The 15,329-nt window shown below is 35.5% G+C and overlaps 1 protein-coding gene and 1 pseudogene across 1 annotated transcript; one reads left to right on the top strand and one right to left on the bottom strand.

The window, feature by feature from the left end:
* Positions 1-338: 338 nt before the first annotated feature.
* Positions 339-12,746, bottom strand: LOC113063455 (plakophilin-2-like). Its single transcript, XM_026233874.1, has 13 exons — positions 12,321-12,746; positions 11,571-11,644; positions 10,655-11,271; positions 9,600-9,744; positions 6,382-6,589; positions 6,024-6,201; positions 5,070-5,187; positions 4,445-4,609; positions 2,644-2,826; positions 2,395-2,548; positions 2,106-2,298; positions 1,911-1,998; positions 339-474 (listed from the first exon to the last, which is right to left on the bottom strand). The coding sequence occupies exons 1-13, from the start codon at positions 12,505-12,507 to the stop codon at positions 406-408; spliced, it is 2,379 nt and encodes a 792-aa protein (XP_026089659.1). The 5' UTR covers positions 12,508-12,746; the 3' UTR covers positions 339-405.
* Positions 12,747-13,890: 1,144 nt separating this feature from the next.
* LOC113056883 (DENN domain-containing protein 5B-like) overlaps positions 13,891-15,329 on the top strand; it is a 30,441-nt pseudogene continuing 29,002 nt past the window's right edge.

Here is a 15,329-nt window from a genome sequence, read left to right on the forward strand (position 1 = left end):
CAGACGTTAACCCCTCAGTGACTGGAGAAATTTGGTCATTTATTTAAAATTAATAATTAAAACAAAATTAGACACCGTTTTACTACACAAGGCTTGGAAGTGGCCTTACCTATTGCAAAATAAAAACGAATAAACAAATAAAAATCTTTGTTGATGAAAATGCTTTTAATTTCAGTGTAAACAGACCATAGGCAGTAAAAATCTTAAAAAAGGTCATAATAAAATAAATAAAATGGACAGACATTACTGTTATCATTTAATTGAAACACATAGAAAACTATTAAGTATTAAATTAAGACAAAGCACATATACAAACACTCACAAAAGCCATGTTTTTAGCACCATTTTCTTTATATTTCCTAAAAAAGCAAGTGAAAAGTCATTGCAGTAGATTTCTGGGTCCCATTAATCGCGAACTGAATTCACAACCTTCACTGTCCTGTTGTTTATGAAGTCAGTTTTCCTGTAACCAGCCTGTGGTAGAATAAAGAATCAGAGGACAAGAGTAAATAAACATGCAGTGAAAGCAAAATCTGAAACATGTGAATTGGTTCTCTAGATCAGTTCTCAACCCGGAGGCCACAAACTGAGGGAAGTCAAAGGATGACTTGAAATTATTTAAAATAAGACCGAACGTGCTTAAAAATAAGATAAAACAAAAATAAAGACATTCCTTAATTAAAAGCACGCCCAGCAGTCTTGAGATATGTATGTATGTGACTCTGGACCACAAAACCAGTCTTTAGGGATAATCTGATAAATCTGAAAGCTGAATAAATAATATTTGGCCGAGATACAACTATTTGAATATCTAGAATCTGAGGGTGCAAAAAAAATCTAAATATTGAGAAAATCACCTTAAAGTTGTCCAAATGAAGTTTTTAGCAATTCATATTACTAAACAAAAATTAAGTTTTGATGTATGTACAGTAGGAAAATTACAAAATATCTTCATGGAGCATGATCTTCAACAAATATCCTAATGATTTTTGGCATAAAAGAAAAATCTATAATTTTGACCCATAAAATGGATTGTTGGCTATTGCTACAAATATACCCCAGTGACTTAAGACTGGTTTTGTGGTCCAGGGTCACACACACATATATATATATATATATATATATATATATATATATATATATATATATATATATATATATATATATATATATATATTTGTGAAAAGTGGGGACATCCCATAGGCGTAATGGTTTTTATACTGTAGAAACTGTATATTCTATGGCCCTTCACCAATGCTACACCTAACCCTAACCCTCACAGGAAACTATGTGCAGTTTTACTTTATCAAAAAAATGGGGACATGGGTTATGTCCTCATAAGTCACCCTCTCCTTGTAATACCTGTGTCATACCCATGTCATTATACAGAGTTGTGTCCTGATATGTCACAAAAACAAGAGCGCACACACACACACACACACACACACACACACATTTTTTAAAATATATAAATAAAAAATATTGTTTACATGTTTTCTAATATTAATAAATCTTTGCATCTTTGCAAATTTTTGTAATTTTGTAATTTCAGTAATTTTTGCCTTTTTATAGATGGGAGAAAAAGGGAGTGAGGCATAAATGATGAGGACAAGGTGAGGCAGAATAATGAGATCAGGAAATGATGTGAAATGACACAAATTTGCTTCACTGCATTAGTGCCACAATCGATGTTCATGTACACTAACTACTACATTTATTTCTATTAATTTTGTTATGCCTTCCAACAGTTAACTGCATTCATATCTTCATTGTAAACACTGTTAATATGTAGTAGCTGCCCTAAACTGATCTTCTTCGACTAGTGGTAAGAATGGACTGCTTGATTATTTATTTGTTATCAATAATAAGTAATAACCTCTTATTACTTCATTACTGTGCAAACATTTCACCTTTTTGAAAATGCTATGCAGCTCTGAATGCCTCCATAGGGTATGAAGTAAAATACAAGCCGCCTGGCCCGCACGTGTGGGTCCAAACCTAGATTAAATTGAGAATTAAAACTATGAATTAAATGAGTCACATAAAATAGTTTTATCATACATCCCATAACTGAAAGTCTGGCTTTCCTGAAAATCAATCTATACCCGTTATCTTTAGTGCTGATGCTGATGATCTTGGGTAACGCTCCTTGGTTTGTGATGGCACAGGTGTTCGATACAGATGCATGGCTCAGATTGATGAGAATGTGACAGATCATCACTGTGACCTCTATAGGCTGCTCAACACTTCGGTCAGAGTTTGGCAGGATGGAAACCAGCTCCGGTAACACCTGTTTAACTGTAGACATGTTCATAAACCATTTGTTTATTCACCCTTCTGCCTGGCACAGCCATGTGCCGTTATTGTGCATGTTGTTAAAAAATGGCAGCTCACCAATATCTGCATGCAGTTCTCTGTAACGAGAGATGTTTTTTAACAGTGACACAGATATTCTGATCTCTTCCTTCTCTCCTTCTTGTAGCATCTTTTTCACCTGAGATAGACCTCCTTCTTTTTGCACAATGAAGTGTCCGATGGCTTGGGATGTCTAATGGAGATAAAAGACATTAATAGAAGCCTGAATGTAATGTGAAGCCAGTGCTGGTTATAGTTATTTTACTGTGATTCATTTCAAGATCATACCTCTCCAGAACAAGCTGTGAGGTTCTGCAGCGCTCCGATGGATGCCACCTTTGTGTGCTGGTTTGTGCTGACAGCAATGAGAGAGAGATACATGCGGACGGTGATGGCGCTCCAGAGCCACTCTACACCCTGAGGACTGCCGTTCTCCTCAAGTAACGGATAGTCTTCATCCACTTCCTGAGCCTAAGGTGAGTCACAACATATGATGCCAAATATGAGGTCAATTTGTGTTTGACGCCAATACATTTGCTTTAGAGATTTTGGTCAGTTTGAATACTCAACAGAAAAAAGTCAAGGCATACATTTTCCTTACATAAATCCTTCCAGTTCAAATTTTTCAAGATGAGTTTGTTTCGTCATTGTTACAGATATGGAGAAATTCAACATTGCATCACTTGCTCATCAATGGATCCTCTACAGTGAATGGGTGCCCTCAGAATAAGCGTCCAAACAAATTATAAAAACAACACAACAATCCACAAGTAATTCACACGACTCGTGTCCATTGATAAATGACGTGAAGCAAAAAGCTGCATGTTTTTGACAAACAAATCCATCATTAAGATGTTTTTACCGTTGCTTCCAGGTAAAAGTCCCCTATCCATAATATTTTAAAGTCATCTCGTCCTAATCAGGAGAGAAATGTGCGCAGATCAAGCACATTTACAAGCTAAAACAGTTCTAGATAATTATATGTATTTTGATATGAGAGAACAACAAGAGGAACACTGGAGAAAGTGTTATTATAGATTATGGACTCAAAACATTGGTTTAATGATAAATTGCCATATTGATGGATTTGATTCTTACAAACAAGCAGATTTTAACTTCACAAGAGCCTTATTAGGTGCGTTTACATGGACACTTTTTGCTTCCATCGGAATGAATACATTCGTATGTAGTGTTTACATGAACGGTAAATAAAGTGATCGGGTTGATGTGCGCGTTTACATGTCACAAGCTTCTGATCGGATTTACTCTTTTGACATGTGCACACTGCATGAATATACAGAGTTTCCCGCTGCTGTTTTAAAAAACACACATTATATTTATCTACGAGTCCTAATTAGGCGAGGACCAGCACATGAACTGTTTTTCTGCTTAACTTTACTTTAGCAAAAAAAAAAAAAAAAGTAGTAAAAGTGCCTCTTCCCGCACTCAAAACTAGACATCTGTTGATGAGAGTCTTAAACGAGGACTGTTGGGATTTGGTTGTGTTCCACTTCACATTTATACTGATTTATAATGACAGGACACTTATTTATGACACTTCCTTGTTCCGTGCGTCATATGTCATTATGCTATTTCTACGTAACTGCACATGCGCAGTACTTTCCAGTTTCGGTTTTGAATCCGATCAAGGGTTTGACGTCCTCTCGCTCGGATTATAAAAGGGATAAACCACCCCTTACAATCCGATCGAAATTTTAGTCAGATCAAGCCAATTCAATCCGATTGACGTGTTTACATGTGAAATTTTTACTCTGATTGTGCTTCTTGTCCTATTACGATCGGATTAGAAGGGTCCATGTAAACGTAGCTATTGATGGAGTGTCGTGTGAATTGCTTGTGGATTACTGTCATGTTTGGACTCTCATTCCGATGGCATCTATTCATTACAGAGCATCCACTGGTGAACAAATGATGCTGAATTTCTCCAAATCCACTGGTGATCCATTGCTAAACCTCTCCAAGTCTGTTCTGGTGAAGAAACAAACTCACCTACCTCTGAGATGGCTTGAGGGTAAAAGAAGACATTTCAACAAACTCTTTTCTGTCTAGTCTACAGTGTAACACTAACCTCCTCAGTGTTTTTGGGACTGGTGAGGATGAAACAGCCAGGGTTGCTAGTTTCTGCTTTGTGATTTTGTTTGGGCTGTTGTACCACTGGGGAATCCACACGAGGCAACTCACAATCAAATCGATAAGAAAGATTGTGCAGGATGCACACACAGTTTTCTGTGGCCTGGAAAGCAAGAATTAATCATTAAATTATTATAAATTGTTCACCAGTTGGAATAATCACTCCATGATCATATTAGACAATATAACATTATACAAAACATAATATCTGGCTTTCTCCTTGATACCTCAAGGAGGCTGAGAGGCATAGTTTCTTATCACACAATAGGTATCACTGAAGTAAATTTGGACGGTCACGTTTATGCATTCATCTGTGTCACAAAGTTCTGAGCATTCAGAATGAATCATTTTAGAAGTTTTTAGTTTGAATAAATAATTTTCCCAATGGGGAGGACATTTTGTGCTATGAAATCTAAACATTTTCATTGTACAGGAACATCAAGGTCTTTTATCTTCAAAGATCAAGGAACATTTCTGACTCCTTTAATAATTATATTGACATAAATTAAAGACGTACTGTTGCTGTTGATAAAGATGGGGATTTAATGTGAGTAGCTCTTTACCTTATCATCAGGTTTGTAGTCTGCAATGCTACCACGGATATAATAGATGATAGACTCAATGAGACCCTCACAGTCTCGCATGGCTTTACGTCCATCTGGACCAGCTGAACTCAAATTTCTAAAAAAAAAAATAATAATAATACCAATTATTATTTATTTCATGTAGAAATGCAATTGAGAATATAAAAATATCTACTCAGTTATACCCAGAAAGGTGTACCAACATTTTTTATAAAAAAATACAGAAAAAAACAGTAAATATTAGTGCTGTCAAATGATTAATTGCATAGATGATAATAATATATGTGTGTGTACTGTGTATATTTTTTATTTATATATAAATACACACACATGCATGTATATATTTCAGAAAAAATCTGTTATGTTTGTATATTAAATATATTTATATATAATATAAATTATATGAATATAAATATATATATGTAAATGCATGTCAATATTTTCCAAATATATATACTGTACGTGTGTGTACTTATATATACATAATAAATATACACAGTACACATGCATATATTATGTAAACAAAAACTTTAATCGCCATTAATCATTTTACAGCACTAGTGAATATGATTATAATTGAAAATAACTACAGTATGTTCTGTTTTAATATATTTTAAAATGTAATATATTCCTATGATGACACTATTACTCTAGTCTTCAGTGTCATGTGACCCTTCAGAAATCATTCTGATATGCTGATTTGGTGATCTTTTAGAAATCTTTTGTTGCTGTCTTGCTGAATACAAGTATTAATTTCTTTAAAAAAAAAAAAAAACATCTTGCTGTCCCCAAATGTTTGTATACACACAGTAGTGTATATTAGAATAATGTATATGTATAACTGGCAGTGGTAGCACTAGGAGTGGCCTGGCTTATCAAAATAAATATGCTTCATTTAAAACCTTTTGTATTTTCTCTTTAAATTGGAAATACCTCAGGCAGCCAGTAGTGTTGTAGAAAATGTCAGGGTCAGCAAGGAGTTCCAACTTGGGGTCTTCCCCTTCAGAAATGCCTGAGCAGGGCACCAGCACACTATCTGTTAGAGGTTTGACCGCATCTTTAGCGAGCTGCTCTTTCAAGAGGTCATGAGAAGACAGATTCCACAGCAGCCCTGGAGAGAGAATAACATCTGCAAGATTAGTGGGAGGCTAGAGGTCACACGTTCAAGATCTGGATGTTTCTTATGTTGTGAGTTTTAGCTGGATCATCTAAAGTGGAGCCAAGTTTGACTGCGTAATGAAATTAAATATATTATGGATGAAAATTTGAAATACTCTAATGAATCCTTTACCAGTGAGCTGCCGTCGGGTCTCGATGTCTCGGTTGTTCTTGAGCAGTCTCAGGATCACTGGAAGCCCCTCACAGTCTTTGACTTCCATTTTGTTCTCATTGTTTTCGAAAACAATATTTCGGAGTGCGCCGACAGCAGCCCGTTGCAGCTCCTCGCTTTCATTCTCCATGAGCTTCAGCAGCTTTGGGATGCCTTGAAGATAAAGTACCTGAACAGATGGAACACGCTAAAATAAGAAACCTCAAATTAAATAGGTCAAATTCTGCAATTTTGTTTTCTGGTAGTCAAGGTTCTTGGACCAAATTTTTTATGACCATTTTCCAGCTTCTCTCTGACCTTCAGAATTAAACAGCCTGTTTTTGCTGTTTGTGGTCACTAGGATTTTTTTAAAATGTTTTTGAATTAAGTTTTTTATGCTTTAAGCTGCATTTGTTTGATCAAAAATACTGTAAAAACTGTAATATTACAAATCATTATTACAATAACTGTTTTCTGTTTTAATACATTTTAAATAGTGCTGTAAAATGATTAATCATGATTAATTGCATCCAAAATAAAAGTTTTTGTTTACATGATATATATCTGTGTACTATATCTGTTAATTATGTATATATAAATACATGCACATGCATGTATATATTTAAGATAAATATGTTATGTTTTTTACACTCATTGGCCACTTTATTAGGTACACCTTGCTAGTACTGGGCTGGAGCCAGTTTTGTCTTCAGAGAAATATTTTCAGTTTTGTGTTCCTGTAGCTCAATTGGTAGAGCACTGCCTTATCAAGCGCAAGGTTGGGGGTTCGATTCCCCAGGAACACATGATATGTAAAGATTGATAGCCTGAATGCACTCTTAAGTCGCTTTGGATAAAAGCGACTACTAAATGCATAAATTAAATTTTAATTTAATTTTTAACAGCCTTAATTCTACGTGGCATAGATTCAACAAAGTGTTGGAATGATTCCTCAGAGATTTTGTTCCATATTGACATGATAACATCACACAGTTGCTGCAGTTGGCCAGCTGCACATCCATGATGCGAATCTCCAGTTCCACCACATCCCAAAGCTGCTCTATTGGATTGAGATCTGGTGACTGTGGAGGCCATTTGAGTAAAGTGCACTCATTTTCGTGTTCAAGAAACCAATCTGAGATGATTTGAGCTTTGTGACATGGTGCATTATCCTGCTGGAAGTAGCCATCAGAAGATGGGTGCACTGTAGTCATTAAGGCATGGAGATGGTCAGCAGCAATACTCAGGTAGGCTGTGGTGTTAAAACGATGCTCAATTGTTTCTAAAGGGCCCAAAGTGTGCCAAGAAAATATCCCCCACACCATTACACCACCAGCAGCCGCCTGAACCAATGAGACGAGGCAGAATGGATCTATGCTTTCATGTTCTTTATGCCAACTTCTGACCCTAACATCTGAGGGACGCAGCAGAAATTGAGACTCATCTGACCAGGCAATATTTTTCCAATCTTCTATTGTCCAATTTTGGTGAGCCTGTGCGAATTATAGCCTCTGTTTCCTGTTCTTAGCTGACAGGAGCAGCACCCGGTGTGGTCTTCTGCTGCTGTAGCTCATCTGCTTTTGGGTTCGACGTGTTGTGTGTTCAGAGATAGTATTCTGCAAACTTTGGTTGTATTGAGTATTTATTTGAGTTACTGTTGCCTTTCTATCATCTCTAACCAGCCCATTCTCCTCTGACCTCTGACATCAACAAGGCATTTTTTATCCACACAACTGCCACTCACTGGATATGTTCTCTTTTTTCGGAACATTCTCTGTAAATCCTAGAGATGGTCGTGCATGAAAATCTTAGTAGATCAGCAGTTTTTTAAATACTCAGACCAGCTCATCTGACACCAACAACCATTCCAAGTTCCAAGTCAGTTATATCCCCTTTCTTCCCCATTCTGATGCTCGGTTTTGAATTCCTAAATGCACTGAGTTGCTGTCATGTGATTTGCTGATTAGCAATTTGTGTTACCAAGCAATTGAAGGTGTACCTAATAAAGTGGCCGGTAAGTGCATATTAAATATATTTATAATATATAAATTATATGAATATAAATAAACGCATGTAAATACATATGCACATATTTTCAAAATATATGCTGTATGCGTGTGTTTTTCAGACCTGTGAACCTCTGCATACCAGCTCACAGCGTCTTTCATAAGGACAGACGAAGTTGCTGAGCACTGAATCACTGTTGTTATGTAAGCATGGGCGGCTGTGTGTGCATGTGCTAACAGTTGTAATGTCACAACCACAATCATTCAGAATTAACTGCAGGTCAGTTTAACAAATTATATGGGTGGACTGGGGAGGTAGCTTTGTGATTATTAACATTACAGTTCATCTACATACAATAGTACATAGTACAAATAGTACAAACTGGTTTGAGAAGAGAAAAGAAAATCCAATTATATACAGGTATGTCAGGTAACATAAACTGTAACACTAGCCCAAAAAAAAAAGGGAATGCACAATATATATATATATATATATATATATAAAATAGTTTATTAACAAATCTTAGAGATTTTAATATTTTGTAATTGTATGATATCGTATATTAAATTCCCTTGTTTTTATGATATATTTAGATAACTTTGCTGTCATATAACTATAACTAACTTAAAGTTCATCTATAAAAACACTTATTATTAAAAATATATTTATTCGGATATATTATTCTATTATTTTATCGACAACGTTTTAATATGGGCTATTTTTGGATTCAAAGTGAATGCAGGAAATCCCCTTGAGCTGTGTTTTGTTTGCTAGAGGATTCAGTGTTGATAGTTCAAGAATGCCAAGCTCATATCTTAAAGCACTAGACTGCACCAACTCCTTTTTAATATCAATTGTGCTTTAAATGTTTTTTGTAATGTCTTAAAAGTCAAGTTTGTAAGGTATAAAATGAACAGCAGAAACGTAACCCTAAAGTCAAATGTTGTTGTCCTAATCATTTACTGTCTGACAGTTCTCTAAACATGTAAACCAGACTAAATACTTTCCTCTCACTTTCTTCCACACCCGTTTACACTTAATTAAAGTGCCACCTCTTCATGTTGTACTATGACTCACCGTTTAATTTCGCCTGAGGTGTTTGTTATCAATGCAACCACTGAGGCTAGACTTTGAGTATCATTTTTGGGTGGATCATACTAGCATATTTCATTTTAGAGTTAAGTATCACTAACCTTTTTCTTGGCATCTGGACTGTTAAAGCACTGGTTCTGTATAAAGTTAGTCGCGGTGATTTGTGCTTCCATGTTATCTTGTGCAAGCAGATTTACAGCCTCTTTTAGTGTCATCTCTGGACCAAGTTCAACTTGTCTGCTCTTCCTTTAAAACACAGACATACAACAGAAATGTAACAGAGTTCCTTCCAAATAAAATAGTTCAGACCAAGTAGTGCCCAAACCTTTGTACATGTCTTTGTTTCAAGGTATTTACTAATACTGGTAGTCTAACACTTGTATATTAAAAATGGCAAGGGTATATGTATTTATATATGATTTATTAATTTATTATAAGTAAAATAATTATATATACATTATATATCTATATATCTTCTTAAATTATGGTACAATGTGTATAAACTGCTTTTTTTTGCCTAATGTTATTGTTTTCCAATGCAAATTATGATCACCCGATGTTTGTCATTTTCTCTATAACAATTGAGAAACAAAGAATTGTTACACTGAAGAAGGCAGATAGCCAAAATGCCTGCTTTTATCTCCTGCTCTAACTTAAATTTAAACATTTACTGTGCAGACCAATCTTTATAATGTATTATATACATTAAAACTAATTTAATGTAGGTTTAATTTAAATTCAGTTTTATAGAATATAATTTAATAATGAATAATTGTTCTCTGAACCAAATTGTGAAAAGTTTTTTTTTTTTTTAGGGCAATGTATAAGCTAATGTTTTTGTTGCAAGATAATTACTAATAAACTAATACTTGTATAATACTTTTATTGAAATATATGCTATTTGTATTTATTATATATAATTAATTTAATAATGCATTATATTTATTGTGGTGTGTGTGTGTGTGTGTATATATATATATATATATATATATAAAACCAGCATGCCAGTTTTATGTACAATGCTAATTTAATGTATTATTAAATTTAACGTAAAGTTTTATTTAAATTTAATATTATAAAATGCTCAAATAACACTGTCAAACAATATGGGTATTTAACTGTGATTAAGCAGGTAAAAACTATACTACTGACTTACTTTGCCGACGCTGTCCTTGTTTGTGGTTTGACCTCCAGCTTTTCTATCCTCCTCAAACTCCCTGACTGCTCCTCCATGCTGATCAGCGAGCCAGGCTGTGAGGGTCGTCTTCCTGCAACAAACTCCAGGCTCGGCTTCCGTATGCGGCTCTGCCAGGACACGTCCTCAGATTGTTCTTGAGCACCAAACCCCCCGTCTCTCGGCTTGCAGAGGGTCCTCTGAAGGGTGTGCTTCTCTAACTCCATCCTGTTTCTCTCTGCAGGAGCATTGTGTGGGGTGTTTGGTAAAAAAACATCATCTGTATCATCCATTTCATTGTTCTCAAACACAGGCTTTCTGGAGGGCTGTGTGACAGCCGACAGGCCTGCGAACCTCGGGTTTCGCAGAGTCTCGGAGTGGGCGTAACGTAAAGTTAGTTTGTTCATATGAAAACGGTTGACTGTAGGGGCCGAGGGGAGAGTGAAAGAATTGGACCCCCAGCATAAAGCCGGGCTTTTAGAGGTGTAACGACAGCTTCCATAGCCTCTGTGAAATCGAGATGGATCGGTACTTGACCACTGAGGTCGATCAACCATCCGTGACAACCTTGTGGCTTCATGATTGATGGAGATCGTCCGCTGCAAAGTATAGTTCATGTCATTATCTCAAATGAATTAAGTTAGTGATATTAAATGACCATAACCATGGAAATAAACTAATGCTTTCTTCCATTTCTGATGCAAACCTATCAAATCGCTTCAGAAGATGCAAAAATCGTACAAACTACTTTTATTATTACTTTTAAGGTGTTTTTTATCCGTTTTTGGAACTGGAAAGCTTTACCATTCACTTTCATTGTATGGCAACAGAATTTTTGATTTTGGGTGAACTATCCCCTTTAAAAACAACTTTTATCCTAATGGAAAATTGTCCTTACCTTCAGGTGCAGACTTCCTAACGATGAACTACTTGAAATATGACAGCTGGACAGACTGTCTGAGAGAGATGACTCTGCAACGCCCAAAATAACACACAATTGGACCACATACAATACAACACAATGGAAAACATATTCTTCATTATCACTTACAAATCCTACTAAATACATCTGAATGAGTGAGTTCTGATAAAATAAGGTAGGGTTCACCTTTCTCAACTAGCAAAAAAAAGTACCAAAAGTGTTTATTTGCAGTATTGTTATTACATTTACATGTATCAAAATGTATTACATAGTTATTACATTATAATAATTTATTTAATTATATCTATATATATTTTGTTATAGATGTATATGGACTTCAGCTATTATTTGTAAATATGTAAATATTCGGTACAAGAATATAAGTCATAGCTACAATCAGGTATAATCAATCAGTGGTATACATCAAAGTCACTTTGACACACTGATACCATGGTAGATCCTAAGTAACTGTTGTAAAAGTTTTTTTTTTTAATAAATGTATAAATTAATATGATTTTGCACTTTACGCACAAATAAAATATAAAATAACCAAAGGACAGGGTTAAGAGAACAAAGGACCATTGCAAGCTGACCATAAACATTTGTCTAACATCCCGTATTTTTTCCTTTAATGTAAAAATGTATACACCTGTATTATATTCCAAACCAAAACACTGCTTATTTTGAGATATTTGCTTTTATTTCATGCAGTTTCATCCCACATACCTGGCGGTTTTGGTTTCTTTCTTTTCCGTGAGAGAGTGAGCTGAACTTGTTGCTGTAGTCGGATGAGCCGGTGTGCGTCCGCGAGAGCGAGTTTGTCCTTCTCCGGTAAAGCTAAAGAAGAGTCTTCCGAGCGAAAAGCGCCGTGAACGGGCAACACAGAGCGCATGAAGTCTGCCTCCTCCGCCATCGGGACGGGTGTGATGAAGCGTCAGGTGTTTGAGTCTCTGTTGGGCGTGTGGTAGCAGCGCTGAGCTTGTTCTTTGTGTTCAGGGTGTGGTTTACACATGCGTCATTTCACACACATCGTGTTTTTGCATAATTCACCGGCTGCGCTCGTGGAGGTGGACAGACGCTTTGTGGACTGGACTCAGCTAAAGCTGGGGAATGGTTGGCACTTTGCATTGAAGTGTGGACTCAGCATTGTTCATTTTAGCGCAGTAACAATAAACTTTCGGACTCCCCATGACCTTGAAGTCCCGCCCACAATAGCGACGTCATAATCGAAAGTTTGTATAGGTGAAATACTGCCATGGTAACTATTTCTGCCAACATACAACATTTATTATTTAGTTTTATTTATACAATCCACTGTTTTATATTCCCATAGCTATCACACAACCAAGAGTGCTGTTGTACTGAATATTTTTTATAGATTAGCTGTTCTCAACCAGGGGCCCAGGGCCCATTAGGAGGCCTGAAAAATTATTTAAAAAATAAAATAAAAAAAAGCTACAACAACCACATTTCTTATTTTAATTAACTTTTAATTAACCTCTAGAACTCGACTTTAACTAAAGTGTTTGAACAAACTTTGAGTTTGGCTTGAGAAGCCTAACCTGACAGTTTAAGGCAATTGTAAAAGCTTGAAGTTTGAAAATTTAGACAGATAGATAGATAGATAGATAGATAGATAGATAGATAGATAGATAGATAGATAGACAGACAGACAGACAGACAGATAGATAGATAGATAGATAGATAGATTAGATTAGATTATAGATTACTTTTTGTTTGTTTGTTTGTGTATTTTATTTTGTTTATGTGTTTATTTATTGTTTCTGTAATTTTTTTCATTTAGTATCACTTTAATTCGTTTAAGCCTACTGGAAAACATTGAGTGATGCCCAATAGATTATTACGATAATGGATCATTTAACACACAAATACAAAGGTACTCAACCAACAGAGGGCGATATTGTAATATGCTTGTTTTATAAAGTACCACAAAATAGGTTCTGCTGTATTTGAAAATGTGGCATTTGGAAAGCTTAATTTGCTTTTCTCACAATCGTGAACAAATACATATTTATACTAATTATTGTGAAACAGAAATGGACTGGAATTCATTGACAATCTGATTATATTTGTATCTTATTTGTAAATTCGCAAGAAAAATCTTTGTGTTGCCTATTGATTTATTAATTTGTTATTTTTTTTGCCGGTGAATCACAACATTTAAAAGACGGGTTACATCCCTGCACAAAACTCTCAAACAAATAAGGTTCCTTGAGGCGAAACATTGAGAGGTCTCGATTGGCTGAGTGTGATCAGCTGAAGCAGTGCGTCAGTGCACTCTGGAGCAGCTACTACTCTCACACAGACACAGCAGCGAGCGCTCTTCAAACCAAATTATACCTAACGTACATAGGCTGCTTTCCGAAGCTCACCGCACTAAATTTAAGCTATTAGCTTTCATTAAAACGGCGCTTTAAAGTCATTTGCCTGAGGCCGCTGGATATGGGGCTCGTTGGGTCTGTATAACAGACGCGGACAAAGCGGATCAGCTCGTGCCGAGATGAGTGCCACTATGAGCGGCTCTGGGTCAGCGCCCTGCCGCTTCGCACATTACTTTGTTATATGTGGAATAGACAACGAAACGGGTCTGGAGCCCGATGCTTTGGCAGGTAAGATTTGAGTTATTGTGTGTTATATATTGTAGCGTGATTGTAAACGCACTACATCGGGTATAATAAACACGAGCTAGCGTGCACTGATTTCTTAGAAACGATGCTGCTTGAACAGCATTATTCTTCTGACATTCCACGGACATTCAAATCAAATTAATATTATTGGTTGGGAATAGCAGACTCCAATTTGACAAGAGACCCTGAGAAATTAGAGAATTGCGCTGATTTTTGAGACATTGCACAATATTTGCTACAAAACACAGATATCAGTGAATTGTATTTGATTAATGTTTAAAGTGTTCATGTTTTCACCTATGTTTGTGTTCAATCTTCTGTTTTCTTACAAAATGTATTTTTCATACTGCATACTGCTCAATTCACCAAAATTTACAAAAAAAAAAAAATAACGTGGCAAACGTTCCTCATAAAACTGAATTATAACATTAAATCCTATGTATTAAGACTACAAGATAGTTTCATATTCATTTTCACCATTTTCAGTCAGGTCATATTGCAGTTGAGAAAATAAACATATTTTTGCATATAACACATTTATTAAATGCAGTAGCCATTTTGTTTTTCTGATATTGATGATTACTCTATACTAGGAAATTGTTTCTTTGTGATGAGGAAAAGTATCTAAAATCTCAAATATTACCTTTATAATTTGTGTGACAGTGCTGACATGATGGTTCTATGAGCACAATTACTTACAATCATGAAAAAAATAAAATGTAAACAGACTGTGTAACCTTAATTAAACCCAAAGCACATATAGTATCAAAATATTTTATTAGATATAGATGTAGATGTAGAGATGGATGGATAGATAGATGATATTGATTGATCGTAGATAAATAATTAAGTAAATTAAGTAAAGAACATGAAATCAATTATGTTCCCAATCACCCACTGTTCTCTGAAACCTGCTGTATCTGTAAGACGAGGGATTGAATGAATTTAATGTTTAAAGATGCCTCAAAGCATCATTAAAAACAATCATCATTATCCTCATATTGATTGCCTGAATATGTTTGGTTGTCTCATAGTGGTCTGGAATCTGATGATACCTGTTTTAATGGGCTGAATTGTATTGTTGGCA

This window comes from Carassius auratus, chromosome 4 (assembly GCF_003368295.1).
Source record: "Carassius auratus strain Wakin chromosome 4, ASM336829v1, whole genome shotgun sequence".
Lineage (NCBI taxonomy): Eukaryota > Metazoa > Chordata > Actinopteri > Cypriniformes > Cyprinidae > Carassius > Carassius auratus.

What these genes read in the sequence shown, in the direction of transcription:
- LOC113063455 (XM_026233874.1), bottom strand. Translation starts at nt 12,507, where the DNA reads ATGGCGGAGGAGGCAGACTTCATGCGCTCTGTGTTGCCCGTTCACGGC. An exon ending in AAAGAAACCAAAACCGCCAG is followed by an intron (nt 11,645 to 12,320) that starts GTATGTGGGATG and finishes TGGGCGTTGCAG; the next exon opens with AGTCATCTCTCTCAGACAGT. An exon ending in TAGGAAGTCTGCACCTGAAG is followed by an intron (nt 11,272 to 11,570) that starts GTAAGGACAATT and finishes TATACTTTGCAG; the next exon opens with CGGACGATCTCCATCAATCA.